Source organism: Acipenser ruthenus, chromosome 18, assembly GCF_902713425.1.
Source record: "Acipenser ruthenus chromosome 18, fAciRut3.2 maternal haplotype, whole genome shotgun sequence".
Taxonomy (NCBI): domain Eukaryota; kingdom Metazoa; phylum Chordata; class Actinopteri; order Acipenseriformes; family Acipenseridae; genus Acipenser; species Acipenser ruthenus.
Window position 1 is genome coordinate 4,941,712 of NC_081206.1, and position 27,117 is coordinate 4,968,828.

Below are 27,117 nucleotides of genomic sequence, written 5' to 3' on the forward strand. Positions count from 1 at the left end.
TCAGAAATGTCCATGTGTCATAGCCTCGCCGTCCCATTGGTGCTGTCTGGCTGCCTAGAGTTACACAAAAGGCAACCGACACTTGTATCTCCCGGGCAGCGAACTGAAGACCGTTATTTTTATAACAGGATTATTATAAAAGGGATTACCGCAATCAAAAGCACAATGTCCATGTCGCACACGTTATTGTTTTCAATATACCGACATGCATGCATTTTAATTCATATTCAGTTAATAGTGGTGTCCTGTGATTGCTGTTTTATTCTGGCGTACAGTTTGACATATATTAACATGATGTTGTGTTAATTTAAATGATAATAATACAAAAAAAACCCTGTGCAAAATAACAGCATAATAAAATCTAAATAAATAGAAATGCTTATTCCAATAGGATATCGCGTTTAAAGTCACGAGTGGTTCTTAGATAAGGTACCTTCATTGTGTCGTTTTTATATCAGTAGGTATAGATTCATTTGTAAATTATATTTTAAATGTGCAATGTACCTGTAAAACAACCCTAATATACATGTTTTGTATTTGCTCTTATTAGGACTGAAGTCATTGTATTTTGTATCTTGCTCTTAATTGTACTGTAATTCTTGATATGTATTTTTTGTATACAACTGTAAGTCGCCCTAGGTAAGGGCGTCTGCTAGGAAACAAATAATAATAATAATAATAATAATAATAATAATAATAATAATAATCTTATTTTTCTCATTTAATAAAAAAAGATGTAAGTATTTGTGAAGAGACCATAGGTGATATAATGATGTCGCTGTTCAGTAAAACCAATTTTAAGGTCCCAGGTCTTATTTTGCTCGTTTCATAAACCATGCCGTGTATTTTTCTGACCTTGTCTCTATAACAAAAGAGGGGATAAACGACCTTGCTGTGGACTTCAGTGTCCCAAAATAGACAAGAATACAACTCTGCTGCTAATTGCCAACATTCCTGCCTGAGACCGGCCAACTGCTGTCGCACAGTCCTTTGTTAAAGAGGTAGCACATCCCGGCCAGAACACCAGCAGGACAGGAGATAGGGTTGAAAACTGGATTTCACTTCAGATTACACTCTCTCTATGAACTAGATAATCAACCTTCGGCTCTTCATATTCATTCAGAGATTCTGGAAACCCATGTGGTCCAAATTCTCATGCATTTGCATAGAAATACAGTAGCATCATATGCGCTGCCGTTGCATGTCATTTCTACACCATCTCCTTCAAGAAAGGGTTGGGGGTTAACACGTGCTGCCGTGCTGGGGCTATTCTGGGATTTGTTTTCTATAAGCAGCTGGGTTGTGTAAAGTTTCAATGCTAATAAATGAACAGTAAACGATTCATAAACAAGATTTATTCCAAAGTGTTCAGATTGTCGATGTTAACAAAACGAAGCGGCACCTGTTAAACTTAACACAGAAGAGCTGAGGATATGAACTGTAGATGTAGACCAGGTGTGCTTTGAGAAATGTAAAATGAAGTACAGAGCATTCTTCTTGTTTCATACCATTTCCCTGTTCTTCCCAATAACCCTTCAATTGCAATGCTAAAGGCAATCCAATGGTCCTGTAGCATGGACTGGAATGATCAATTTGTAGACTGGTCCCACAGTTGTAGCAATAGGCATTTTGACTGGAGGTGGTTTGGTATCCCTGCAAATTGGCTTCCAGTTCCCTCCATTCTAGCCATGGCTACCATTGAGGAGACTGGCATCCTGATTGGTTGGACCATTAGCCAATAATTGGATAATTAATTGGTTGGTCGATTGGCTGCTACCGGTCTAAGCAGGTGGATGTATATAAAAAGAAAGCCCAGAAAAGAAAGAGAAGACAGTGTTTTCAGTCAGGCGCTGATGCACGGGCCAAAGTATGTTTCGTGAAAAGTGTTTCTGGTCGTGCAACCCCCTGCTCCTAAATGCCAAGCCCCTGAGGGCTTCCTTCTCCGGAGAACCAGCTCGGTTATTCACTTACACAGGAGGACCTGTGCAAACCCGTTGTGTTGTCAATGCTGTGATCAGCAAATCTGCATTTGTCTTCAAGGAAGATTTTATAATAGTCCCAGTAGGTGTTTTTTTTTGTGTGTGTTAACTGTATATATTTCTAATATTTGCCATTGTTGGAAGTAAAAGCAATGTACTGACTGAGCTACAGTGGCTCAATGCTGTCATAAAGATTCTCATTGCACCTATTTATCCACCATTACAGACCTTGGACCCAAAGAGTTACTCTGCCTATCAGCGTGCACAGGGATTCCAGGAATTGGAAGTGGAATTGCTATAAAGGGTACAGTTGTTTTAGATTATCATGCACTGAATGCCTACATGCTTAGTTTATTGAAAGAGAGGTGGCCTGTGCTTATTTTAACATTCACACTTTTTTTCCGAACCTGATTCAGGAAACAAGAGACAATACATGATCTTATGTTTGATTTCACTTCCCCCACTGCTGAGAAATGAATGTCTTTAGCCCCTTCCTTGGTGGTAAAGCACAGGGAAGCATTTGAAAACACAAGGTAATACCATGGTGTTTGTTAAATAAATAATGGTAAACTTTTAGCAAGCCACGATCTTCATTTGTGTCTCTTAGGTCTTGTTATTGATTTGGCTGCAAGGAACTTTCCATGCAATTCAACGTGTCCTTGTATTTTGCTTTAACTAAAGCTACACCCTATAACCGCCATCACCTGACTGTCTGTCATGGCACTCATTCCTGCTTATGTCACCTTCAACACAAAGCAGAGGCCAGGCAAGGGAAAAAAAACAGTATCACAGTTTTCCAGATCCCATGCCATTTTTATTCAGCTGCAGGACTGAGATCCTCTGCAAGGAAGTCAGGTCAGGACTCCTGTGATTTTTACAAGGGTCCTATCGCACTGCTGTGCACACGTGGAGTGGCCGATGCGACGTTTTGCTATTCTCTTTTTATATATAAAAAAAAACCTTTGCAGCAACAGCTCAGTATATCTTGCCCACTGTCACCTATTACTACACACTGTCCCAGAATATAAATAATGTTACCAAATCAGTCTTTTTAGCAGGTGATAAGGGCGAGATTCCAATGTCATTGCAGGCAATAGCGTATCTGCTTTGTGTTATTCTCAGTTACCCTAAAATGGAGTGTTTCTATTTCAAGGTTACTCGGGCATACAGTACCTCCTGCAGCAATGCCTTGAACAATAGCCTCTGCTTCCACACACACTGCAAACATGGAAGTGCTGCACATTACCATCCCAGCCCCTCAGCCAGGACACTTACACCACTACCACCCTTACAGAACAGTTCGGAAATGCCATTGATGTACCAGCAGCTCCTCTACCAAACACACCACCCTTCCAACTGCCCAGATCATCTGGAACATGTCTAGCTGATAAACCAGCTTGCAGAATGTAAAATCCACTTTCATTCATGCAGTCACCAACACTTTAAATACAGGCAATAGGGTATATGGTATAGGGTATGTGGTATAGGGTATGTGGTATAGGGTATATGGTATAGGGTATGTGGTATAGGGTATGTGGTATAGGGTATATGGTATAGGGTATGTGGTATAGGGTATGTGGTATGGGGTATATATGGTATAGGGTATATGGTATAGGGTATATGGTATACAGTATAGGTTATAGGGTATATGGTAATATGGTACACTGAAATTGACTACTAGTATGTAGCAGTTCACTCTGCTGCAATTTCATATTGGTGTCAAAATGTACTATAGCTGTCATTGTCCTATAAGTTCAGAACCACTGCATTGCCAGTGTAGTGCCACGGCTTTGCTGTTGATGATCACTGGTAAGCTGTGCTATAAAGTCAGAGGCTGGACAGCTAGTACATTCAGTTGTGGCATTTGGGGGGTCCTTCCTTTTTATGCTGTTTAGATATAAAATCTCTGTTAACAATGAAAAGCATTCCAGCGTGGCTGTGATAGCGCCCGGCTTCAAAGCACCAAGGAATGTGAGGAGTGCGCAAGAGCCTCTTCACAGCTTACACAGGAGCCTGGGCCAGACAACTGCAGCCTGTCTGCTTCAGCAACTGCTCAGAGACGCAGAGTCGCACAGCAAGCCTGCGTATACACTGAGCAAGCTGGTGAGTGGCTCTGTGCAAACCCTTACAGAGATGCATTGCATTTAGAGTAAGGATACTACATCTAGTACAGCTATGACCAAAAGCTTTGCCTCACTCTAGAATGAAACCTGCTGAATAATGTTAGGTTAACATATTGAATTATATACCGCTTTGTAGTTTTCCATGTACTTAACGAAAAACTGACAACAATTGAAAAATGTGACATTTCGAACATGAAATACTGTACTACTACACGTATTATGGCTTTCGGTATATATATTTTTTAATTATGTCTCAATTCTAAAATTCCAGGTGATGCTAAACTTTTGGCCATAGCTGTTACACCGCACACAAGCCCTGTTTTTGCATTCTTACAGTTTTGGATTTATTTGAAAAACAAAAAGGCTTACAGCATTCATTTAGCAAAATCAGCTTTGGTTCCAAGTGAGGTGATTGGTTTGCTGAAAAACAAATAATAATCTGAAGAATTGTATATGGGGCTAAATAACTAGAAATGCAAAAATAAAACCAAAAGGGGTAGAGCTTAATTAAGGATTTAATAATTAAGAAATACAGAATTATTAAACCTTTACTTAAATCTCTATTTCAACTCTAATGGGTGACCTTTAACACTTTTTTTAATGCGAAAATGATTAATCATTGGTAGAGTACACATCTCGGTCCTGATACGGCATTAAATCTCTGTCATGATTAAAAAAACACCCCCTTGAGATTCTTTGCTGCCTCCTCGTGCTAAGTGTTAAGGAGCCTGTTTTATTGGTCTGTGTATATTGGTAGCCTTCCACTCTGCAGCAGGCTACAGGAATCCTGAGAAGAGCTGTCTGGCATTCAGCCAGACAATTCACCAGCATCTGTTTGAGTCCCCTGTCATTCAGAGCAGAGGAGTCATGGAAAAGTCAATGGCATTACATACCAATCAGTAAGACCACGTGTCGCAAGATACTAACCAGCTCATTCGAAAAAAAGCACACAAGCAAACAGACAAAGCCACGACTGGTATTTATTCATTTTTGTTTTCAATGCAGGACAGTCTCTGTGGCTACATAACTCGGCTGTTCTAATTAAAAGGTAGATTTAACATTCAGGAATGCGTTACATTCTCTGCAGGGAAATTTAGGCAAATGTAAATTGTTGAAGCACTTCCAAATTAGCCTGCCTCCCCCTAATCCATTTGGGTCTTCAGGCATTCGTGTCCCTGGTAAAACTTTGGGGTTGTGACCTAAAAATAATAATAATTGGGACAGATTTACTGAGCTTTATATAACTTTGTTATGTATTTATTTTTCTAAAAAGGAAAAGGGGTTTTGTTACAGGAAGCAAATCTGTCCCACTGGTTCTGTAAGAAACCATGTTTTAGTAAACAGATATGCATTATAAACGGCTCTGCCTCGCTCTTTGCTGCAAGAGGTACACCACACAAGATTGCTGTATACCTTTCATTTCAACAGGAAGCTGATCCCTCCGCTTCTCACAGACTATAAAAAAAAATACACACAATGTACATGCAATACATTTAAGTGGTATCTGTTGTGCAACAAAGCCTTCAAAACAAAAATAAAGAACTTGGCATTACAATGAAAGCGCAGCCCTCTAATGGCCATAGGTGGAATCCATTCAAAAAATGGAAAATATTTCTGGTACAGCCAAAGCCTGAAATCCTAACCCCAGAGTATCTTATAATTATTATACATGGGTGCCTACAATAGCGTGAAACACTAGACTTGTGTATTTTTTGGTTCTGTAACAAGCAGAAGAACTAAAACAAGAAAAGATTAGCTGTCTATTATGAGAAAATCGACGGTCTTCTAGTTAAGTAGAAAGACTACCTCTTGCGGTGTGCAGTCGCTGCAGGCCCTTGTTAAAGAGAAGGATGGACGAGGACATGAGCACCCTGCAGCCGAGACTCTTCTTGTATAGCTGGAGTTCCTGCCCGTGCTTGAAGTTGGGTCACAGACATTGCTGTGCGACTCTGACCCTTTGCAGCCGTGGCAGGACATGACGTGACTTTTGACCATGCTTTCCAGAGGCTCCATCATGGCAGTGGATTTCATTCCTGACAGCTCACCCTTGGCAACTGTCCTGCAGCACAGCTGGCAAACGTAGGTATGCTGATGCGGTGGCAGGTGCTGCACCTTTTCAGGCTCATCCTGTTTCTGCATATTGGCAACCCTTTCCTTTGTTTTTATCATTTCTTCCCACTGGTTTATGTATTGCTGGCTTCCCTGTAGTTTTCTCTCATACTGAGCCCTGATGTTGGAACAGTGATCACTACAAGCCTTGAGTTTGTGGATGTTATCACAGGAGGATGGCTCTAGCTTGATTTGAGGGTGGTGAGGACAACCAACCGCACACTCGTTCACAAGACATGGCGAGCCGTCTCTCAGCTGGCCTTTCCTTTCTTTGTAGAAATTAAAGTCATACTGCCTCTCAAACACGGTATCGTGACAAAAGCCATGGAACAAAGGTTCAGCGATCTCAATGTCGGGCAAAAAGCTCATCTGTGGAGTTTCACCACAATTGCAACGGAAGGTTCCATCACTCTGCACAGACAATGACCCTACATTTTTTAAGTGTGCACAAGTGCACTGATAGTCATGGGATGCGTTATCTGGATCACCGACTTGGGGCGTGTTTGTGTTAGCAAAGTCTGCCATTGGCGTGGGTTTACTTCCAGCAGAACTGGTTAGATCCGGCTGCAAGAGATGTATTAGTAAAATACAACTCTAACAGGGTTACAGGTGCTCAGGGTCCTTAACACCTGCAATAGAGAGAGCATGGGTTTGTTTAATTACAAAAATACATCAGTGAGATACAAAAAACAAATATATCAACTATTTTAACAGTGGTCGTGTTAGATGTGAATCTGGTTTTGAGAGATCTATTTGTCCATTCGGTGCATGTGGATCTCCAGAAGGTAAATATGATCCATATAATGAAATGTAGGATATTGTTTCAAGCCCCTAATGTCAGGGTTAGGCAACATGTCCATCCATCACTGTAATGAATGACATCTGAGTAAAACTGATGTTACTGCAAAGATAAACTACATTTTGGAAATTAAAAATGGTCATTGAACTGTTTCCATCAACCTGGTAAATGATATTAAAGTAACAGAGAATTAAGTTTAGGGAAATGTTGAACATGGAACAATATTTAGGATCATAGCTTTTTTTATGACTTCAAAGTCTACAGTACAATCGTAAATGAACACAGCTTTTGTTTAACCATCTATATAAATATGAAACTTCAGTCAGAAGGTATATCGAATGGCAGAAATCAGTCTCTCTAATTAACAGCCAATGTGAAGAACACCAGAGACATCATGTAAACGCCAGCCAGAGAAACTGTACAAAAACAACACACACACAGACAGGCTTGTGGAATGTAAGGTTGCAAATTACGCTGCAGACTGCAGGTGGAACCGAATGGTGCGGAAGAAAATCCGACCCAGAAATGAGGGCTGGTTTCAGCTACCCTCACTAACCATCATTCCTCATTATTATTTTAAAATGAAAGCTACAAAAGATTGTGTTTAAATAACTGCAATAATTCAGGTCCAGGTTCTGTCTCACGTTCTGCATTTAAAAACCCTTGGGGTTTGCAACGTTTACCTGTAGGATACGCGCCCTGTGGGCCGCCTGGAGCTTCTTCTTCTTGTCTTATCCTGCAAAGCAGTCACTTCAATTAAGATTGACGTTATTGGACACGTTTTTACACACAGCCTCTTCCGAGGAGTTTGTTTTATTTATTTTTCTGCATATTTTTTTTTAAAAAACAAAATCACTCAGCGTGTTATTACTTCACCTGCTATTTATCGCGTTTTGCTGACGTTCTTATGACGTTTAATTGTCACTCCTGTGCAGTACACCGACATGCCAAGGGGGGAAACTTAATTAATTATTTTAGAGAAATGTATAGCCCTGCTTTCGGCTTTTTATAATACGAAAATGAATGTACCTAAACTTTAAGACGAATAAAAACTGCAACTTCTGTGAATTTGCCCATTACTACTAGGTAATAATAATAATAATAATAATAATAATAATAATAATAATAATAATAGGGTTCCACAGCAACTTTGTTGCTTCCCCTAATAATAATGTGGAGCACAGTTAGCTTAATTTAGAAGTTTATGTTTTACACTTCTTTGTCCGCTAGGCGGAGCTCTCTGTATTGGAAGCGCCCGAGAGCGGAAAACCTTATTCAGTCCCTAGCTTCTGGTTCCGGAAACTCCCTCCCTGAGTTTGCAGAAGCCGATAGGGTAGATCTGCAGCCTGCCTGCCTGCCTGCTGTCTGTAAAATGGGCATGGTTCTGTCGAGTTCGCAATAGAATACCGTACAGGCTTGTTTGTGTGAATGTGCAGTATAGCGGATCATTTCAGACCGATCTTATTCGTGTTGGCTTTTACTAGTGTCAGGGTTTGTTCATTTGGTCGCACTGTGCTTAACAACGCGTTACGATAGATACACTGAGCGAACCACACAGAGAAAGAAGTTACATTACAAACAAAGAATATTCTTTTGGTACTAAACAGAAACAGGTAAGTGAGTGCGCATTGAGACAGACAGTGAGTGATTATTGAAATGGGAGTTTGACAATGTAGGATCGGGACTGTTATCATAATAGTGTGGAGTAGCAGTGTGGAGTAGTGGTTAGGGCTCTGGATTCTTGACCGAAGGGTTATGGGTTCAATCCCCAGTGGAGGACACTGCTGCTGTACCCTTGAGCAAGGTACTTCACCTAGATTGCTCCAGTAAAAACCCAACTGTATAAATGGGTATTTGTATGTAAAAATAATCTGATATCTTGTAGCAATTGTAAGTCGCCCTGGATAAGGGCGTCTGCTAATAAATAAATAATAATAATAATAATAATAATAATAATAATAATAATAATAATAATAATAATAGTCATGTTTAGTACCACTGCCAATGTGTTGCAGATCTGTAGAATAATGAGAAGACAGTGCAGTCATTACAGAGACTTGCATACTTGCTATTGTGTGCTTTGCAAGGTGTGATGACTCTGCAATAAAAAAAGAACTACTTAGTCAGAATAGACTTGCATACTTTGTAGCAGCACCAACCGGATGCAGTCGGCATGCATGGCAGTTAGTAAAGTTGAAACAACTTGCTGTCCAGGTACTATATTTTGATTTCAGGAGCAGTTATAGACAGAACCCTTTTTTTTATAGTCATCCTACCTGTTGAAAATGCTGGTTTTTAAGGCAGAAACAAGTTTGTGATGATTATCAGTTTCAGAAAGGTGTGCTAGTTTTGAGTTAGTTATGTCAAATAAATAAATGAATATATAAAAGTTCTATACAAGGTGTTTTGTTTTTGTCCAAAGGAATCAGTAACCACCAAATGTATAATTAATACATTGAATTCCAAAACTACTAAAGTGGGCGTGTCCTGAGGTTGTCTCTGTAAAACCTCTGTTACCTGAATTAAACAGCTATCTGCTAATACTAGCCACAACCCACTGTTTTTTTGGTTTACTTTAATAAGTGCCCAGGGGACCATGATTGGTCAGGTTTCACAGTATTTAATGAAGTAATTATTTACTGAAAAGCTTACAGGAATGAGGTATTAAAAAATAATTTAAAGAGCTTTGACGCGCATGTACTGTTAGAATAGATCAACTGTAAAAGCTCGCTGAAGTGTAGAAGTCAGATACCGTATCACAGTTTTAGGATCTATGTCAACCTGTCAATTATTATTATTATTATTATTATTATTATTATTATTATTATTATTATTAAATATGAGGAAAGTAATTCTCTGAATTCAGCTTCGGTTTATACATTCTTTCTTTTTTCATACATTGTGCTTGGTATATAAACAGTGATAATGTTGCTAAGAGAATGCCTATGAGAGATACTAGATCTATTTAACACCTTTGTTATCACTCCTTTAACACGAGTGCTTGGCTTCAGGCAGACCTTCCCCAATGGCATCCCCTCTGGAAGATGTCTTGGCTAATGAAGCACTGCTAAAGGACTTGGTGTCGGTTGCTAAGGATGCCGCTCTTATACAGGGAGTCCTCATGAGAACCAAAGAGGAGCCCAATGCATCAGAGGTAAGGGGAGGGAGCCCTTCTGCACTGGTCTGTGCATCACTGGAGCCCTTCTGCACTGGTCTGTGCATCACTAGAGCCCTTCTGCACTGGTCTGTGCATCACTGGAGCCCTTCCGCACTAGTCTGTGCATCACTGGAGCCCTTCTGCACTGGTCTGTGCATCACTGGAGCCCTTCTGCACTGGTCTGTGCATCACTAGAGCCCTTCTGCACTGGTCTGTGCATCACTGGAGCCCTTCCGCACTGGTCTGTGCATCACTGGCTTTAGCAGCAGCAATCCCAGACTGTATCCGCATTTAAGTCACCTATTAAAGTGAAAGACAGAGACAGACATTTTGAATTAGCAACTGCCTATCTCAAGCAGGTACAAATGTGTTCATTACTTTTGGTGACAGGTTCATTGAGGTTTAAAAGTACAGTATTCGGTTGAATTTCCTTTCACATAGTGAAAACCAGGGCCCACTGCGTTCTTGGTTAAGTTCATTGATGCAGATATAATATGCTGCTATGCTAGGAATTTCTTTTATTTTGCTTTCCGCTTTGTCCGACTCTTTCCCAGTGATATTTCGGCACAAAGTTGATGCTCTTTGGGATCAAGTAAGTATAAACCTAAGTTTTATTAGAGTGGACTTAACACTACTTGATCCCTGCCTAGTATCTTGTAAAGCAATTTCATGGTAAAAAAAAGACATGATTAAAGAGTGATTTGGTGTCCTAGGATTGTTCAAACCACAGCAGTGTCTCTGTCTTGTCTTCCCAGGTAGTGAGCTATGCTCCGTTCACGATGTTCCCATCTCCAGTACCTAGGCCTCTGTTTGAGCAGGCGAAGCAGGTACAGAGAGATTTCAATCTGCTGGTTGATAGAATCAGCCAGGACACAGAATTCCTGGAGCAGGCCCTAGCCAGGTATTGTACACCAGCATCACTCTCATATTTTGTTGCATTAGTTTGAGATTGCAAAGGGTCACTCTGAGTCAGTTGCGAAGCTGGGGTTCAAACCCGGGGTTGTCTGGTTCCGAGCCCTTTGCTTCAACAGCTCGACTACACTGACTGCCTGATCATGACCTCAAACGATGAGAAGCTACAGCCTTGATTGCTTTATTTCTTCCTGTAGCACAATCAAGGTAGATGACTTCACAGCACAGCTCTTCAAAATCTACAGACAAGTTCTTCAAGAAGGCCTTTCTCAGGTAAAACAATCTAGAAAAGATCTTTGAAGATAAAAAAAAAAACACTCAGCAAGTGTTTTTGGAGAGTGGAGAGTAATGTATTTCAACAGAACTGTGATGTCAAACCTGTATCCATTCACACTTGCTGCTAAAATGTATATTTCCGGTGAGTCAGAGTGTGAACCCAAACCTAGTACGCTAACCTCTACGCGACTCACATCTACAGGTAGTGATTTACTGCAGCCTTTGCAGTGCTTTAAATGTTATTGTGCATTAAAGTTTCAGGATAGGATGACATATATTGTTGCTGTTGTTATTATTATTATTATTATTATTATTATTATTAATTAACAGCAGCTTTGTAAATGTAGATGTTGATATTAACAGTAGAAATAATGACTCTGGCTATTTGATTTTTGTAGCCCATAGTTTTAGGTATGAACCGGTCAGACTACATGTTGGACAATGACAAGGATGGCAGCACATCACTGAAACAGGTTGAGATCAACACCATAGCGGCCAGCTTTGGGGGGCTAGCGTCTCGGACACCAACCGTTCACAGGTAAGGACGTGCACAGGGACAGTTTACCGAGTCAAATAATATGTTGTTATTGTTTGTTCAGCATTTATAGACTGATGACATATTTCTTCACCTTCTTTCTGTGAGGCACATATTGAAAGTTGCTGGCAAATCGGATGAAGGTGTCAGAATCCTGGACAATAATCCCGCAAAGGGTCTGGCTGATGGCATCGCGAAAGCCTGGGAGATGTACGACTCCAAGAGGTGAGAAACAGAGATAGCATCTGGGCTTTCTGTAGACAGCTGCTCTAACACACAGTACACGTTTCGCATTACAACATGCAAACACATTGATAAAAGTGTGTTTAAATATTGCTCTGTTTTCTTTTTAGAACTACTATGTAACTATTTTCACACTATTTGTCCTCTTTCTATTGAGAGAAGTATAAAAGTAAGAGTTCATTATATTTCAGCATACTTGCGAGTGCCTGCAGTTAATGAGCTGGGCATGGCTTTACAATAATGGTAGGATACTTTGTTTCCCCCTCCAGTGCTGTTGTTATGTTTCTGGTTGAAGATTTCCAAATGAATATATATGACCATCGATTTGTGGAAAATGAGCTCTGGAGCAGGTAAAGTTCTGACCTTCTCTCCCACTGTGGCATGTGTCTCGCCTGTACAAGTTTACCAGATTATTCTAGTGCTTTTTAGTAGATTCCAGATTGTTTCAGTGTTCTGGTTGATTATTGCAGGAATATCCATGTCATTCGTAGAACATTTGATGAGGTGTGTGAAAGAGGATCATTGGGTCTGGACAAGAGGCTTTTTATGTAAGTGCTTTCCTTCTGTTCTCCTGCCTGGGTCATGCAGGCTCCTGCAGGTTGCCTTGTATCTTCCCATGCACTGAACCTCATCTCCAGGCACTCGAGAATGGCTGCAGTAGAGGTTGGCAGCTGTGACATTATGCTCTTAGTAATATTCCATATACAGTACAATTTCACTATCACCTGAACCAATCCCCACCAACCACTGCAGGTAATTGGCAGAGGTGCTTTGAATATGAAGATACCTGCCTTTAAACAGCCATAGATTCCCCTTGATGACCGGAATTTCAGGTTTCATTGTATGCTGTAGTAGAGCCCTGAACAATTTCACCCAGCGCATTTTCAAATAAGCTGCCAGTTGACAGTTATGACCTCTCCAAAACTTGCTGTTTGATTTAACACATACTGTTTAATATGTACATTGAACACCAAAGTGCCCTTATTATTTCTCTCTTTCTTTCTGTAGAGACGGCCTCGAAGTTGCAGTAGTGTATTATCGGAACGGCTACATGCCTCAAAACTACACAGAACAGGTTTGTCGATTTAGTCCTCGTCGTTCGCGTTTTGCAGAATAATAGGCTTTATTATTGGTCTTCACTGTCTCTCTTGTTTCTTGTGCGTTAGAGATGGGAGGCCCGGTTGCTGATGGAGCGCTCCAGGGCAGTGAAGTGTCCCGATATCAGCACCCATCTAGCAGGGACAAAGAAGGTCCAGCAGGAGCTGGCTCGGCCCGGGGTTCTGGAGAGATTCTTTCCTGATGACCAGGAAGCTGTTGTCCGGATCAGAGCCACCTTTACCGGACTCTATACACTAGACATGGTTAGCATTACTATTACTTGTATCCCGTACAAATAAGTACTGTAGTATTAATTGCAGCTGTATTCTGAATGCAGTAACTTTGCATTAGTAATGCAAAGTATCCATATGGTAATGATTATGCAGTACTAATGTCATTTATGAATGTAATTTTCATTCTGACTGTTAAAACGTAACTCAGTGTCTTGCTGAACACCAGGGTGAAGAGGGTGATCGGACAGTTGCTATGGCCATTGCTGACCCAGACCAGTTTGTTTTGAAGCCGCAGAGAGAAGGAGGAGGTAAGAAACGATAGAAAGATTCCAGCTCAGGACTGTGCTGAGCTTAAAAAGTAGTCCCGCTTCAAAGGTAAACACTATAGCTTTCAGTCCTGAGTCGTTCCCTGTGTTAGTGCACTAGAACCTGGTGGAGTCTGTGCCTTTATGTGTAGTGGCATTTACCTGTGCAAAAAGAGGATTTACACCCAACTAAGTGACTTCTTCCAGCCAGTGCCACTTCCAGTACTCCGGTTGTGCTAAATGTAGTGGAGATGGGAATTTGGAAGGAGGTGAGAATGTGGGCAGACTCATGTTGGTAGGTGAGAGGTGTTGAGCGGTCAATGATTCTAATGCTAATTGACATGAGTGGCACTAAAGATTTTGTTAATGGAGGCGATAGACATTTAACGGTTGTTTCCTTCGTGCCACAGAACCGTCATGAATGCAGGTCTGTAGTACTCCTAATGAGGGCGGGGGTTAAGACTGTCTTGTTTGTAGGAAACAATATCTATGGTGAAGATATGTGCAAGGTACTGCATAACGTGAAAGAGAGCTCGGAGAGGACTGCCTACATCCTGATGGACAAAATCAGACCCCAGCCAGTGAAGAACGTCCTGCTGAGGAGGGGGGCTCCCCTGACTCTGTCCACCTGCCTCTGTGAGCTGGGCATGTATGGAGTCTACGTCAGGTACATCACACACTTACAAGCGCATGCACGCTACAGTATTGATATTAAACTGGTAGCGTATGGCTAATGTCTTCTGTTCAACTTTCATTGTTTTAGAGTTTTAATTTTCAGGGATTTGTAAATTTTTGTTGAACATGTTTTTTTTAACAAATTGCTAAGTGGCTTGCAGATATATTTGAGAGGTAGAAAAAACAGAAAACGGATAGCGCTTTGATGAATACTGCCAGAAGTGTACTGTGCATTCTGGGCGTTCCTCCCAGTAAACCAGCATGCTTTTGCTGCAAGTGCAGTTTGTGATCAGTGGCTTGGTGTGGGTGGTCCGTAAGTGACATTAGCAATGCACATCTTGCTAGCGTCTGACCCCGTGCTGTGCGTTCTCCACAGGCAGGGTAAGGAGATGGTTCTGAATGATTGTGTAGGACACCTGCTGAGGACCAAGAGCACCGAACATGACGATGGGGGCGTGGCAGCTGGAGTGGCAGTCCTGGATAACCCTCTCCTCTGCTGAACTTACTGTGCCTTAGACCTGATGGGGACCTTCCAGACTTGAGCAATGTTATTGAAGGGGACCAGCAACTACAGTTCACTGACTCAGCAAACTCCTTTCTTGTCTTTAGTACTGATTCCAGTGGTATCGTAGTTATTTCAAATCATAGAAGGCTTTTTATTTGTTAGAAACAAGACACTTTTTCATCAAAATGATCTCAAAACCGTATTAGTGGTTATAGCCATGTATAGGCATTACAGCACTACAGGAAAGCACAGATAACAAAGTGTTTGGTGTTCGTTGGACTACAGTACGTGCAGTCATTGCCACAGTAATTTGTTCTTGTCATGGGGCAGCAGTGTGGAGTAGTGGTTAGGGCCCTGGACTCTTGACTGGAGGGTTGTGGGTTCAATCCCAGGTGGGGGACACTGCTGCTGTACCCTTGAGCAAGGTGCTTTACCTAGATTGCTCCAGTAAAAACCCAACCGTATGAATGGGTAATTGTATGTAAAAAAATAATGTGATATCTTGTAACAATTGTAAGCCGCCCTGGATAAGGGCGTCTGCTAAGAAATAAATAATAATAATAAAATTGTTTTAAACATTGCCACGATAGTAACAATGAGGAGTCTCCCAGTCTAATGACTAAAATGGATTTAACTAGGGCTGTGTTTTGTATTTTTAAACTGTTTTCCAATCATTTTGGCATTCCATAGTGGTTGAATTGTTTTAATATGCCACTTTCTTGTATGCACTGAATAAAACCAGTAGAAGCAATCATTTGTTATTATGAAACATTTTCTAATTATATATATATATATATATATATATATATACACACACAGTACTGTGCAAAAGTTTTAGGCAGGTGTGAAAAAATGTTGTAAAGTAAGAATGCTTTCAAAAATAGACATGTTAATAGTTTATATTTATCAATTAACAAAATGCAAAGTGAGTGAACAGAAGAAAAATCTACATCAAATCAATATTTGGTGTGACCACCCTTTGCCTTCAAAACAGCATCAATTCTTCTAGGTACACTTGCACACAGTTTTTGAAGGAACTCGGCAGGTAGGTTGGCCCAAACATCTTGGAGAACTAACCACAGTTCTTCTGTGGATTTAAGCAGCCTCAGTTGCTTCTCTCTCCATGTAATCCCAGACAGACTCGATGATGTTGAGATCAGGGCTCTGTGGGGGCCATACCATCACTTCCAGGACTCCTTGTTCTTCTTTATGCTGAAGATAGTTCTTAATGACTTTCGCTGTATGTTTGGGGTCGTTGTCATGCTGCAGAATAAATTTGGGGCCAATCAGATGCCTCCCTGATGGTATTGCATGATGGATAAGTATCTGCCTGTACTTCTCAGCATTGAGGAGGCCATTAATTCTGACCAAATCCCCAACTCCAGTTGCAGAAATGCAGCCCCAAACTTGCAAGGAACCTCCACCATGCTTCACTGTTGCCTGCAGACACTCATTCGTGTACCGCTTTCCAGCCCTTCGGCGAACAAACTGCCTTCTGCTACAGCCAAATATTTCAAATTTTGACTCATCAGTCCAGAGCACATGCTGCCATTTTTCTGCACCCCAGTTCCTGTGTTTTCGTGCATAGTTGAGTCGCTTGGCCTTGTTTCCATGTCGGAGGTATGGCTTTTTGGCCGCAAGTCTTCCATGAAGGCTACTTCTGACCAGACTTCTCCGGACAGTAGATGGGTGTACCAGGGTCCCACTGTTTTCTGCCAATTCTGAGCTGATGGCACTGTTGGACATCTTCCGATTGCAAAGGGAAGTAAGCATGATGTGTCTTTCATCTGCTGCAGTAAGTTTCCTTGGCCGACCACTGCGTCTACGATCCTCAACGTTACCCGTTTCTTTGTGCTTCTTCAAAATAGCTTGGACAGCACATCTGGAAACCACTGTCTGCCTTGAAATTTCTGCCTGGGAGAGACCTTGCTGATGCAGTATAACTACCTTGTGTCTTGTTGCTGTGCTCAGTCTTGCCATGGTGTATGACTTTTGACAGTAAACTGTCTTCAGCAACCTCACCTTGTTAGCTGAGTTTGGCTGTTCCTCACCCAGTTTTATTCCTCCTACACAGCTGTTTCTGTTTCAGTTAATGATTGTGTTTCAAGCTACATATTGAATTGATGATCATTAGCACCTGTTTGGTATAATTGTTTAATCATACACCTGACTATATGCCTACAAAATCCCTGACTTTGTGCAAGTGTACCTAGAAGAATTGATGCTGTTTTGAAGGCAAAGGGTGGTCACACCAAATATGGATTTGATTTAGATTTTTCTTCTGTTCACTCACTTTGCATTTAGTTAATTGATAAATATAATCTATTAACATGTCTATTTTTGAAAGCATTCTTACTTTACAGCATTTTTTCACACCTGCCTAAAACTTTTGCACAGTATATATATATATATATATTACTTATTACTTTATGATTAAGTATTTTTAAAGTACATGTTTGGATGCACATATGGTGCAGCTTTAACTGTAAAAACAACAACCATCACATAAAACAAAATTGTTGATGCATTGCCTACCACAAACTAAAACCTCCCAGATGAGTCATTTGAGCACGGGCAGGTTTTACCTGCTACAACCTGTTCCGAACAGGCTCTACAACTTAAAAATGCATTAGGAAACGATAATTGCTTATGTATTGTTCTGTATAAATGTGTAATTAACAATGAAATGTCACTTTGCAATTCGTGTTTTGGCGTCTCGTAATTCTGTAGAATAATAATATGCACTACTTACGTTACATTGGATTCTCCATCTGAATTTACAGAAATGACAAAGTACAAGATACTGTAGTTTAGATACAGTAATATACTATTATGCTACCACGGGTAGGGGTCGCTAATGGTGCTTGGAGTCAGTGCAGCTGACCGAAAAGAGCAGGCGGAGTTTATTTGTTGCATTACGGAAGAGGTTGGCATTTGGTTATCAAATTCATTTCGAGGCCCATGTAAAGCGGTTTGCTTAAAAATAGAAAGCTCCAGCAAGCGATTGCTTTCTTTACAGCACAACGGCCTTGCTTTCAATTTTAAATTTACGACCAGATTAAAAACAAACAAAAAAAAATGAGTCAGATAGAAAGCCGAAAGCGCTTCAGAATCGAAAACTCGGATGCGGGAGATGGTTTCAAAACCCCGGAGAAAAAGATTTCCAACGTGATAGGGGCGAGCGGCGACTACCATGACTGGGGAGTCGATGAAGTCTGCGGCTATCTGCGGCTCATGGGATACGGGGAGTGGCAGCAGCGATTCAGAGGTGAGGTCCGGCGTTCTGCTCGTGTTTATTTCTTATTGACACGTGAAACAAAAGCAAATAGGGTGCAAAACGCTGAGGTCACGCACTAATCCATTTTTATTATCAATGTGTGATGCAATCCTTTCCTGCCTGATATAAATGAAAGTTACAAAACGATTTTTGCGGCTTGTGTCGGTCAGATGAAATGTGCAGAGCGCTGTGTTTTTAGGTGCCGTGATGTTTTCGGTACATGGTATCTGTATTATATCTGTTTCTCTTTTCTTACACATACAATAGATGCTTTAAAAACCTCGTGTAATGGTTTCCCTGTATGCTCAGAACGACCCCGTTTGGATATTAGACACATACATCTTCAAGTCTGGACCCAAACGTGTTGCTCTGGGTGTTAAACACAGATTATACGATTCTGTTTAAACGTTTTGCAGTGCAACTCACAGAGATTGTGACTGGTATTTGGCAGATGATTCAGACTTCAAACATCTGTCAGCCAAATGCTTTATCTCATGTTTAGAGAATTGCCCAGACTGAATGGCCTTGATATTCTGTGCAGAACACAACAAATCACCAGGTGCAAGATAATATAGCCTTTCGTCATATTTGAGATTCAAGGTTTAATGCAGTATGTGAACTTTGGAAGTGTTTATTAAACCATATTGTAATTTTTAAATGTTATGGGTTGTGGTTTTCACATGACTGCGGAAGGCAAGTTTGCAATCTGTTGAAGCAAAGTTCCTGTCTTCAAAGATGTGCTTCATACTGGCGTCTCTCCAGAACCACTTCCATCCTTGTAATTCTGCAGTAGAGTTCAAGGTTATTTGATCTTCTGCCATGTACACAGTGCATTCTTATCGTGAGGTTTCAAATCCTGTTTTAAGATGATTAACATTCAAGGCAAAGAGATATCTACAGACATTATGTGCCACCATACAAAATATAAAAAAACATGTTTGTTTGTTTTTATAGATGAACAGATTACAGGAGTGACACTGCCCTACCTTACAGAGGCTCACCTGGAGAAAATGGGAATTTGGTAAGAGAGGAGTGTTTTTTTTTTATTTGTATCTATGTATTATTTATTTATTTATTTATTTATTTTTTTTATGGGTGCCGGCCAAGGAAGCATCTGTCCCATGCGTCTCTCTAGGAAGTTATGTCAGTGCACCTCAATAATTCTCCTCTGAAGGACACCCCAAGCACCCTGCTATTCAGAGCTGGACTCTTCACTGAGGGCTAAGTTATTAAGACTAGACACTAAATTTGTTTCCCTGGTCACCCATCCAGATTGGAGATCATTGCATTAGCCCTTCATTGCATTAGCCCTTATAGTCAAACTGTTTCTACAAATGTGTTTAAATGATACTCAGTACAGTATACTACAGTGTTTATACTACAGTATTTTTGTCTCCCTCAGCTTGCTTGGGGTCCAGTTGGAACTGCTTCACTGCTTCAGGAAGCTGTGGTTTTGCTCGCCCGTTGAAAAAATAAAGGTAAGACGGATTCATAGGAACACTGTGGTTAAGTTGCTTCAGCTGTGGTTAAAAGCTCATGTTGGCATGCCAACTACCAAATTCCATTTAAAAGCCAAACCTGCTTTTAAACTGTGGTGACTGTCTCAAAGTGGTCTTTGCAGACAGTTTGTTTTTATATGCTTGTTATATTAACATAGAATTAAACTATGTCATATCTGTCACCTGGACTACACATTCACCTGCGCTTCTAAGCCAAAAATCCTAGTAAGGCAAGCTGACCAGTTATTACTACAGGTCTATGCAGACCACCATACACTGGTGGTCTGTAGTGCTTACAGTAAATTCTGCGCACAAGTGTACATTATATTTCTCATTTCTACTCAGTGTGCAAATACTGAGTGACTGGTGAAACGTCACTGAAGTGTCTGATTGGTTTCTTTGCAGATATTCAATGATCCCATCCACGGGCACATTGAGCTGCACCCCCTGCTGGTTCGTATAATAGACACCCCTCAGTTCCAGCGACTCCACTACATCAAGCAGCTTGGGGGAGCCTTCTTCGTGTTTCCTGGGGCTTCCCATAACCGGTTTGAGCACTCCATTGGGTACGGGCTGAGAGCAGGGGTGCCCAACTGCAGACCGAACATTTAGCGTAAATGGTCTTTATCAAAAGTTGCAAAGTTATGCTCTTGTGTCTTTTGACCGTGATCTTGTAGTTGTTAATGCCTCCCGCTGTGCAGTGTGATCCTGCATTTGTTCTGTCTGAGTGTGAATCTTTTGTTCACCTGTGCAGGGTGGGTTACCTGGCAGGGAGGCTGGTCCAGGTGTTACATGAGCGTCAGCCTGAGCTGCAGATCAGCCAGAGGGACATGCTTTGTGTGCAGATCGCAGGACTGTGCCACGATCTGGGTGAGCAAACAAACTGGCTGATTATTTCATTTAAAGAACTGTTTCATAATCTGAAACTGGTGGCATTATGTAACTTGGCTGGAAGTTAAATTACAGGACAGATGATAGATTAAAAGTAAAATATCTTATTAAAGACTATTTATAAGTTGTTTTTACTTTTAGTAATGTGTTTTACGTCAAGCTGTCTACGTCTGGTTTTCAAAATGATTATTTTTTTAACTTCTTAACTTGCTCTTCGTAAATATGATCATACAACACACTTCAGTGACAGTCTTTTCTTTTTCAATATGTTTAGGTCATGGTCCTTTTTCGCACATGTTTGATGGAAAATTCATCCCAAAAGCTTGTCCAACGCTTGACTGGAAGGTAATTCAGGTTGTGCATGATTGTTTTGTTGCACAATCTGGCCAAAATATTTGCATCTGGTCAAGAAATCTGTCTCCAAAACCGTCTATCTGCTGGCCTCGCAGCCCAATTCAGTTGGAGTTGGAGAAGACCTGTGAATCCAGAAATCTCAGTGAATTAAACTGTCGTAGAGCTCATGATCCGCCCCTCCTACTCTGCACTGGACTTGCCTGACCGCAGCACCACGTTACTGGATCCTCAGCTAATACACTATCCTTGCACTATTGCACTACGAATATGTCACTGTAGATGCAACTTGTTGTAATCCTTGTTGCGTCCTAGTTCATATTGTATTTTAGTATTATTATTTGCACTTACTGTAAATTATACTCTGTTTAAAAAGCTTGCATTGTAACACTCCACTGCCCTGTAACACCTCTGTTGCCTTGGATAAATAAATAATAATTTCTCACCAAAAGTTTAGATTAGAGTGTAATAGGCGACTCTTCCTGTATTTCAGCATGAGACCGCATCACTGCAGATGTTTGATCACCTCATCTCTGTCAATGGGCTGGAGTCTGTGATGGTGGAGCATGGCCTGGAGCTTCCAGAGGACCTTCACTTCATCAAAGAGCAGATTGCAGGACCTACCTGCATCCCGGAGGGAGACGGCCAGGAGACGGCTTTGGTGAGTAAAGATGATCTGAGCCCATGTGTGAGGTATAGAAGAGGCAGGTGACCAGGTTTCAGTGCTAGACGTTTTAAAATAATGTATTGAGTAAGTATTATCAGCCTGTGTGGTGAACAAATGTCACTGCTACAGCAGTCATGTTAGAGCATTCACCTTGAGTGCATAGGCAGTCATTTGAATGATTTTTGCATGTATTCAAGTCATTTGTATGGAATCCATTATGTTCCATGGGGTTTGTAACTACAGCCCTCTGAAGCCTATTTTTTTCATTTCTAGTGGCCATATAAAGGACGGACAGAAGCCAAAGGTTTCCTGTACGAGATTGTGGCTAACAAGAGAAATGGTATAGATGTGGACAAATGGGATTACTTTGCAAGGTATGTGCTTCAGTTTATCACATGATGAATTACAATAAATGAACATTTGCAAAGTACAAACAGCACAATAATAATGTGTGGTTCAAACAGAATAAACAAGCCATATATCTATTTGTTAATGGGGACTGGAGGAGAAGCATTGGCTGGAGGTTCTAAGCAATTCCCAAATACGATCTTTAAAACCAGAGAAGGGAAGATTATCAGATTCCTTCTTCATACTATGATGGAAACAGTTCCACTTCTTTCCTTGTCACTATCAACAGCATAACCTTAAAACAAGAAAATGTAGCAAACTAGTGATATTGGATTCTATCAGTCTTTAGAGTCCTTTTCATTGACTATAATTTTAAAATGTTGGGTTTTTTTGGGTGGTTTTTTACATTTTTTTAGGGACTGTCACCACCTTGGAATCCAAAACAACTTTGACTACAAACGCTTCCTCAAGTTCGCTCGTGTTTGTGAAGTCGGGACAAAGAAACACATTTGCACGAGAGAGAAGGTAAACGTTGTTTTCATAACCTCTCCAGTAAGTGAAGATGCCAGGCAGATGCAGAAATGAAGTGAGGGCCCTCATCAAGTAAAGTCCTCCAATAGAAAGTGAGAGTCACAGATCCAATCTTCCTGCCGATCTGCTGCAGTCGCTGTAACACTTCTTACATTTTTGGTTCCCCAGGAAGCTGGGAATCTCTACGATATGTTTCACACGCGGAACTGCCTCCACCGTAGAGCCTACCAGCACAAGGTTGGGAATATCATTGAAACAATGTAAGTAAGCAGAGACTGAAGACAGAATCACAACCAGCACTTTATTTAGAGCTAAAAGGCACAGGCTTGCATGAAACAAAATGAAAATTGTTATCAAGTTATTGTGAAATGATGATTAACATTTCATTAAAAAAAAAATCTTTAATTCTCCAGGATTACTGAAGCGTTCCTGAAGGCAGATCCCTACATTGAGATTGAAGGATCACAGGGAAAGAAGTATGCAATCTCCACAGCTATTCAAGATATGGAGGCGTACACCAAGCTTACAGGTTAGTGCTTGTGTTCAATCTCTATGCAAAAGCAACTTTTATGAATGAATTCTGTAATTAAGAATATCTTGGCCCGGTAAAACTTTGTTTTCTTTTGAAACTTGATTCATAGCAGCATTTTTTTTCAGTGCAAAAATAAGTATAAAGCATGTTAATTAAACAAATATGTTTGTTCTAAATGAAACACTAGATGTCTTCAGCTTCCACCAAAAGGCATATAGAGTTAATGAAGCATCTCTTTATTTATAGATCACATCTTCCAGCAGATCTTGTATTCCAGCACCTCAGAGCTGGCAGAGGCCCGTGAAATTCTCAATAACGTTATTTGCCGTAAACTCTACAAATGTGTTGGACAAACGCAGCCCAAATCCAAAACAAAGATTTCAAATGTAAGTTGATGTCTAAATGCACTGTGACAATATCGCATAAATAAGATGGCTTGCACCTTGGCTGTTTCATTAGAGGTGTGTGAGTTTGACAAAGTGTCAATTTAACTTGAAAAACGTTAGTAAAAAATTAGTTTTTATTACAATTTCAGAAAGCTCTATGCCTTAAAAATGCTACCTGTACAAAATGCAAAACCATTAGGATCTGCACCCCAATGATCTGCTGACATTTTATTTATTTATTTATTTATTTATTTATTTATTTATTTCAGGATCAACTTGACATTTTGGCCAGTGAGGTCGCTCAAGCTTACCCACAGAACTCTACAGATGTGAAGCTGCAAGCAGAGGATTTCATTGTCACTGTAAACACCTTGCAGACTCAGTATTGCAGTCTATAAATGCAATACTATGTGAATATATAAATAATCATGTGAATATATAAATAATCAAAGCCTGCTAAAATTGAAGCTTGAATTGAACTACAAGCCACATTTAGCAATAATTTAATTTTCTAGTTTTTTATTAGGAATAAAACACAAAACGGGACATCGCACAACCAGAAGTGTTGCAAGCTCGTTCTTTTGCTGCAGTGTTAGCAATATAGTCCGATTTGAAAAGGTTAAGCTGTCTTATAGTCCCCATGTATCACTTTCTTCTCTTGCGTTCTCAATATGTGCCTTGTTTTCTCTCGTGCAGATCATTTCCATGGACTACGGAATGAAGGAGAAGAACCCCATAAATAACGTGCGCTTCTACTGCAAGAACGACCCCCAAAAGGCCATTCGGATCCGCAGAAATCAGGTACTGGTTTGCAATGCTCGGTTCCTGTTTGTGAATGTAGTGCTGATGGAAGCTGACAGTACTAACTGGGTGTGTGTTGCCCTGTTCACTCCAGGTGTCTCAGCTGCTGCCAGAGAGGTTTGCAGAGCAGCTGATCCGGGTGTACTGCAAGAAAATTGACGAGCAGAGTATTGAGGCTGCCAAGAAATACTTTGTACAGTGGTGTATAAACCGGGACTTCACCAAGCCACAGGTAACACCTGAATGGGTCCTTGTGTTAGGAATCAGTTATTCTGACCCGCTTTCATCATTGCTTTTAATTTTATAAACCAAAGCTTGGAGGCAGATGATGTTGTTGTTTTTTTTGTGTAAATAAATTCATGCTGCAACTTTTTTTATTAAAATAATATATACGTGTATGTCTATATAATGTTATTAAAACGAATTGCTCCAATCACGATTGTTTGTTTAACTGTTTAGGATGGGGATATTTGCGCTCCAGAGCTGACGCCGCTGAAAGCCAGCTGGATTGATGAGGAAGACTCGGAGGATGACTGCCCAGGTCCTACCAATGGGACACTAGCCACTCTCAAACCAAGAACCAGGCTCTTCCAAAAGGAAGGCCCTAGTGTTAATGGGGGAAGTAGCAACCTTAAACAATAGAGGTTGATGAACCTGGAACTGGGCAAAAGGCTTTTTTTTGGGGGGGGGGACAAGATGTTAGCAATCATAGTAAGTGATTGTCACAATGTGAATGCTGGCAGGCATTCACAGTGATTGCCAAAGAGTGAGGCAAAGCTGTTTTTATTGCACTGTATTTGAGTCAGCCTTGTCCGGACTGTATGAATGCTTGCTTTTTTTAGAATGTCATAGTTTCAGTTTAACTACAACATGTGTGTAGAACTTTTTTTTTTATTTTCTAGCAAAACTAACGTTGGCCATATTCGTTTCGATTGTAAAATCCCTACTAGATTTATTTATTTTCTAACCAGAAGTTTTTCAGTTTCCAAAATAGGCGGAAATCGACAAACCGCTGTGTGCATCAGCAGACTTGACGTGGGTGGTAATGAAACTTGTCATTTTAACTTTTCAATAATGGTAAAACCCAGTCCTGGGTTTGAACTTAACCTTATCCAAATATCATTCATTTCAAGGAAGTCTGTTATGGCTTGGCATATTAATATTCCCTACAATGTAGACTTTTCCAGCAGCTGCTATGGGATTGTGAGCTGTTGGTGCAGAGCTTCAAAGCTGTCAAACGTTTCTCTAAAATGTGCTATTTTCTTAATCTATACAACAGTAGTTGAATTCGGAGGACATAGATCTTCTTACACACAGAAATACGATCCATGTTGAATGTAGGCCTATTTTGTGTTTTTATTTTGACAATGCCGTTCAGCATAATGTCTGTTTTTATTTTAATGAATGTCTTTCAGTTGTAGTGATTGTTATTGCTGTTTAGGGGTCCTCGAGTGGCACACCTGGTAAAAGCATGGCCATGCTTTGTGCAGGGTGAGCCATACAGTCAGGGGAGCGCAGGTTCGCGTCCTGGCTATGTGAAGTCGCCGGTCTTCGCTGGGGATTCCATTGTATTGGCGAGTTAGGGAGGTAAAACCGGCAGTGACTGTTTCTCCTCTTTGCGCTACAGTGAACCCTACCGGCCAGACATTTAGTGAACTCAGGCAGACACCTGCAGGGATGGCTTCTGTAGCTCGCTTACGTCGGCTCTTGAGTTCCTGGGTGTGAAAGAGGAAACTGGTTTGGTCGTGGGATCGGAGAACTCCCACTGACACTGCAGTTCTCTTGAGCTGTGTGGGGAATTCCTGCAGTGAGGAAGAAATAAGGGGACATTTGTAAATTCTGGAGAAAATCAGGGCTTAAATAATAGTATAAGTTGGTGGAGACATTTAATTTTATGTTATTAAGCAATGTAAGCAATGTGGGTGTTTAAAGTGGGTTAATAACATGTGTAGTGATTGAATTGTTACGATTTGGCAAACTATCTTTTTTAATAAAGTATGTTGCCTGGCAGTAGCAGTCTTGAGTACAATAGAAGACGGCTACATCGTCAAACATTTTGAGAAAGTGGAAAATCCAATCAAGCTCAGGTGCAAGGAGCTGGGTGCTCTTGAAAGTTTGCATTCGTCAATGTAGCAAAACCACAACAGTACCCAACACAGCGCTCTGTGTGGGAGAGGATGAGCTGTTGAAGGAAGCTGTCCTGGTGCCTGCTAGCACTCTGTGTACATGTTGCCAGTGCGATTGCCATTGACATCCACTCATGAGCACGATACACACAAGCACCATAGAGGAAGCAGTTGGGTATTGTAAAATAAATGATTGATTGTGTTGGCGTATTTATTTTCCAAGCTGTTAGAATGTTCTTTTTTATAGGTTGTTTCAGGCTGTTGGGTTTTATTTCAGTTCATTTAAGTGGCCCAAGCCGGATATATGTACTACTATTCGATATGTATGTATGTATAACATGCAATATATATACGTATATATGATTGTTACAAATAATAATAAAAAAGTATTTCAATTGCCTTGTGTCTTTTGTCTATTTTCAGTGACATGTAAAGCCCCTGTGGTCAAGTTGCTTATTGTTTGGTGGTAGGCAATGTTACAGAAAATAAATAAATATATATATATATATATATATATATATATATATATATATATATATATATATATATATTGTCCAAAATCTTCCAGGCAGCATTCTGGCTCAGGATTTCTTTATAACATATCTGAAGCAGTTCTATATAATTCAAGGTGAGATTAGAATATTACGTTGCCTGTTTGGAGAATTAGTGGTGGTAATGTTGCAGGTCCACATCTAGCTTTTTTTTTTACCGATTGTCGTTGTTGTTTTAAACTGTCCACCAGATGGCAGACTAGTGTTG

At 40.6% G+C, this 27,117-nt stretch overlaps 3 protein-coding genes across 7 annotated transcripts; 2 read left to right on the top strand and 1 right to left on the bottom strand.

Moving 5' to 3' along the window:
* Positions 1-5,143: 5,143 nt before the first annotated feature.
* Positions 5,144-8,179, bottom strand: LOC131698587 (uncharacterized). 2 transcript variants are annotated; one of them, XM_058990932.1, is made up of 4 exons: positions 7,887-8,179; positions 7,694-7,746; positions 5,909-6,840; positions 5,144-5,301 (listed from the first exon to the last, which is right to left on the bottom strand). In XM_058990932.1, exons 3-4 carry the CDS (start codon positions 6,734-6,736, stop codon positions 5,245-5,247), a joined length of 885 nt encoding a protein of 294 aa, XP_058846915.1. In that variant the 5' UTR covers positions 6,737-6,840; positions 7,694-7,746; positions 7,887-8,179; the 3' UTR covers positions 5,144-5,244. The 2 variants fall into 2 exon arrangements, with proteins under 2 accessions (XP_058846915.1, XP_058846916.1); XM_058990933.1 differs by lacking the exon at positions 7,694-7,746.
* A 134-nt stretch (positions 8,180-8,313) lies between these two features.
* On the top strand, positions 8,314-15,700 carry LOC117962423 (glutathione synthetase-like). 4 transcript variants are annotated; one of them, XM_058990934.1, is made up of 13 exons: positions 8,314-8,623; positions 10,022-10,164; positions 10,923-11,068; positions 11,277-11,352; positions 11,754-11,893; positions 11,999-12,115; positions 12,403-12,483; positions 12,604-12,681; positions 13,142-13,208; positions 13,300-13,494; positions 13,673-13,772; positions 14,247-14,436; positions 14,821-15,700. In XM_058990934.1, exons 2-13 carry the CDS (start codon positions 10,036-10,038, stop codon positions 14,942-14,944), a joined length of 1,443 nt encoding a protein of 480 aa, XP_058846917.1. In that variant the 5' UTR covers positions 8,314-8,623; positions 10,022-10,035; the 3' UTR covers positions 14,945-15,700. The 4 variants fall into 4 exon arrangements, with proteins under 4 accessions (XP_058846917.1, XP_058846918.1, XP_058846920.1 ...); XM_058990935.1 differs by having other exon boundaries at positions 10,026-10,164; XM_034905376.2 differs by having other exon boundaries at positions 8,315-8,623; positions 13,691-13,772.
* Positions 15,701-17,683: 1,983 nt separating this feature from the next.
* On the top strand, positions 17,684-26,757 carry LOC117963861 (deoxynucleoside triphosphate triphosphohydrolase SAMHD1-like). The gene is made up of 16 exons (XM_034905348.2): positions 17,684-18,217; positions 19,181-19,247; positions 19,629-19,704; positions 20,131-20,291; positions 20,480-20,595; positions 20,891-20,961; positions 21,461-21,628; positions 21,908-22,008; positions 22,399-22,507; positions 22,682-22,773; positions 22,927-23,042; positions 23,292-23,431; positions 23,701-23,793; positions 24,128-24,232; positions 24,327-24,464; positions 24,692-26,757. Exons 1-16 carry the CDS (start codon positions 18,028-18,030, stop codon positions 24,872-24,874), a joined length of 1,926 nt encoding a protein of 641 aa, XP_034761239.1. The 5' UTR covers positions 17,684-18,027; the 3' UTR covers positions 24,875-26,757.
* Positions 26,758-27,117: the final 360 nt, after the last annotated feature.

Excerpts from the sequence above, each read along its gene's own strand:
- LOC131698587 (XM_058990933.1), bottom strand. The coding sequence starts at position 6,736 with ATGGCAGACTTTGCTAACACAAACACGCCCCAAGTCGGTGATCCAGAT. Across the intron at positions 5,302-5,908 it reads GCGACTGCACACCGCAAGAG|GTCACAACCCCAAAGTTTTA; the intron begins GTAGTCTTTCTA and ends TATTATTTTTAG.
- LOC117962423 (XM_058990934.1), top strand. The coding sequence starts at position 10,036 with ATGGCATCCCCTCTGGAAGATGTCTTGGCTAATGAAGCACTGCTAAAG. Across the intron at positions 11,353-11,753 it reads TTCAAGAAGGCCTTTCTCAG|CCCATAGTTTTAGGTATGAA; the intron begins GTAAAACAATCT and ends TGATTTTTGTAG. Across the intron at positions 12,682-13,141 it reads CTGGACAAGAGGCTTTTTAT|AGACGGCCTCGAAGTTGCAG; the intron begins GTAAGTGCTTTC and ends TTCTTTCTGTAG.
- LOC117963861 (XM_034905348.2), top strand. The coding sequence starts at position 18,028 with ATGAGTCAGATAGAAAGCCGAAAGCGCTTCAGAATCGAAAACTCGGAT. Across the intron at positions 18,218-19,180 it reads GTGGCAGCAGCGATTCAGAG|ATGAACAGATTACAGGAGTG; the intron begins GTGAGGTCCGGC and ends TTGTTTTTATAG. Across the intron at positions 21,629-21,907 it reads ACGGCCAGGAGACGGCTTTG|TGGCCATATAAAGGACGGAC; the intron begins GTGAGTAAAGAT and ends TTTCATTTCTAG.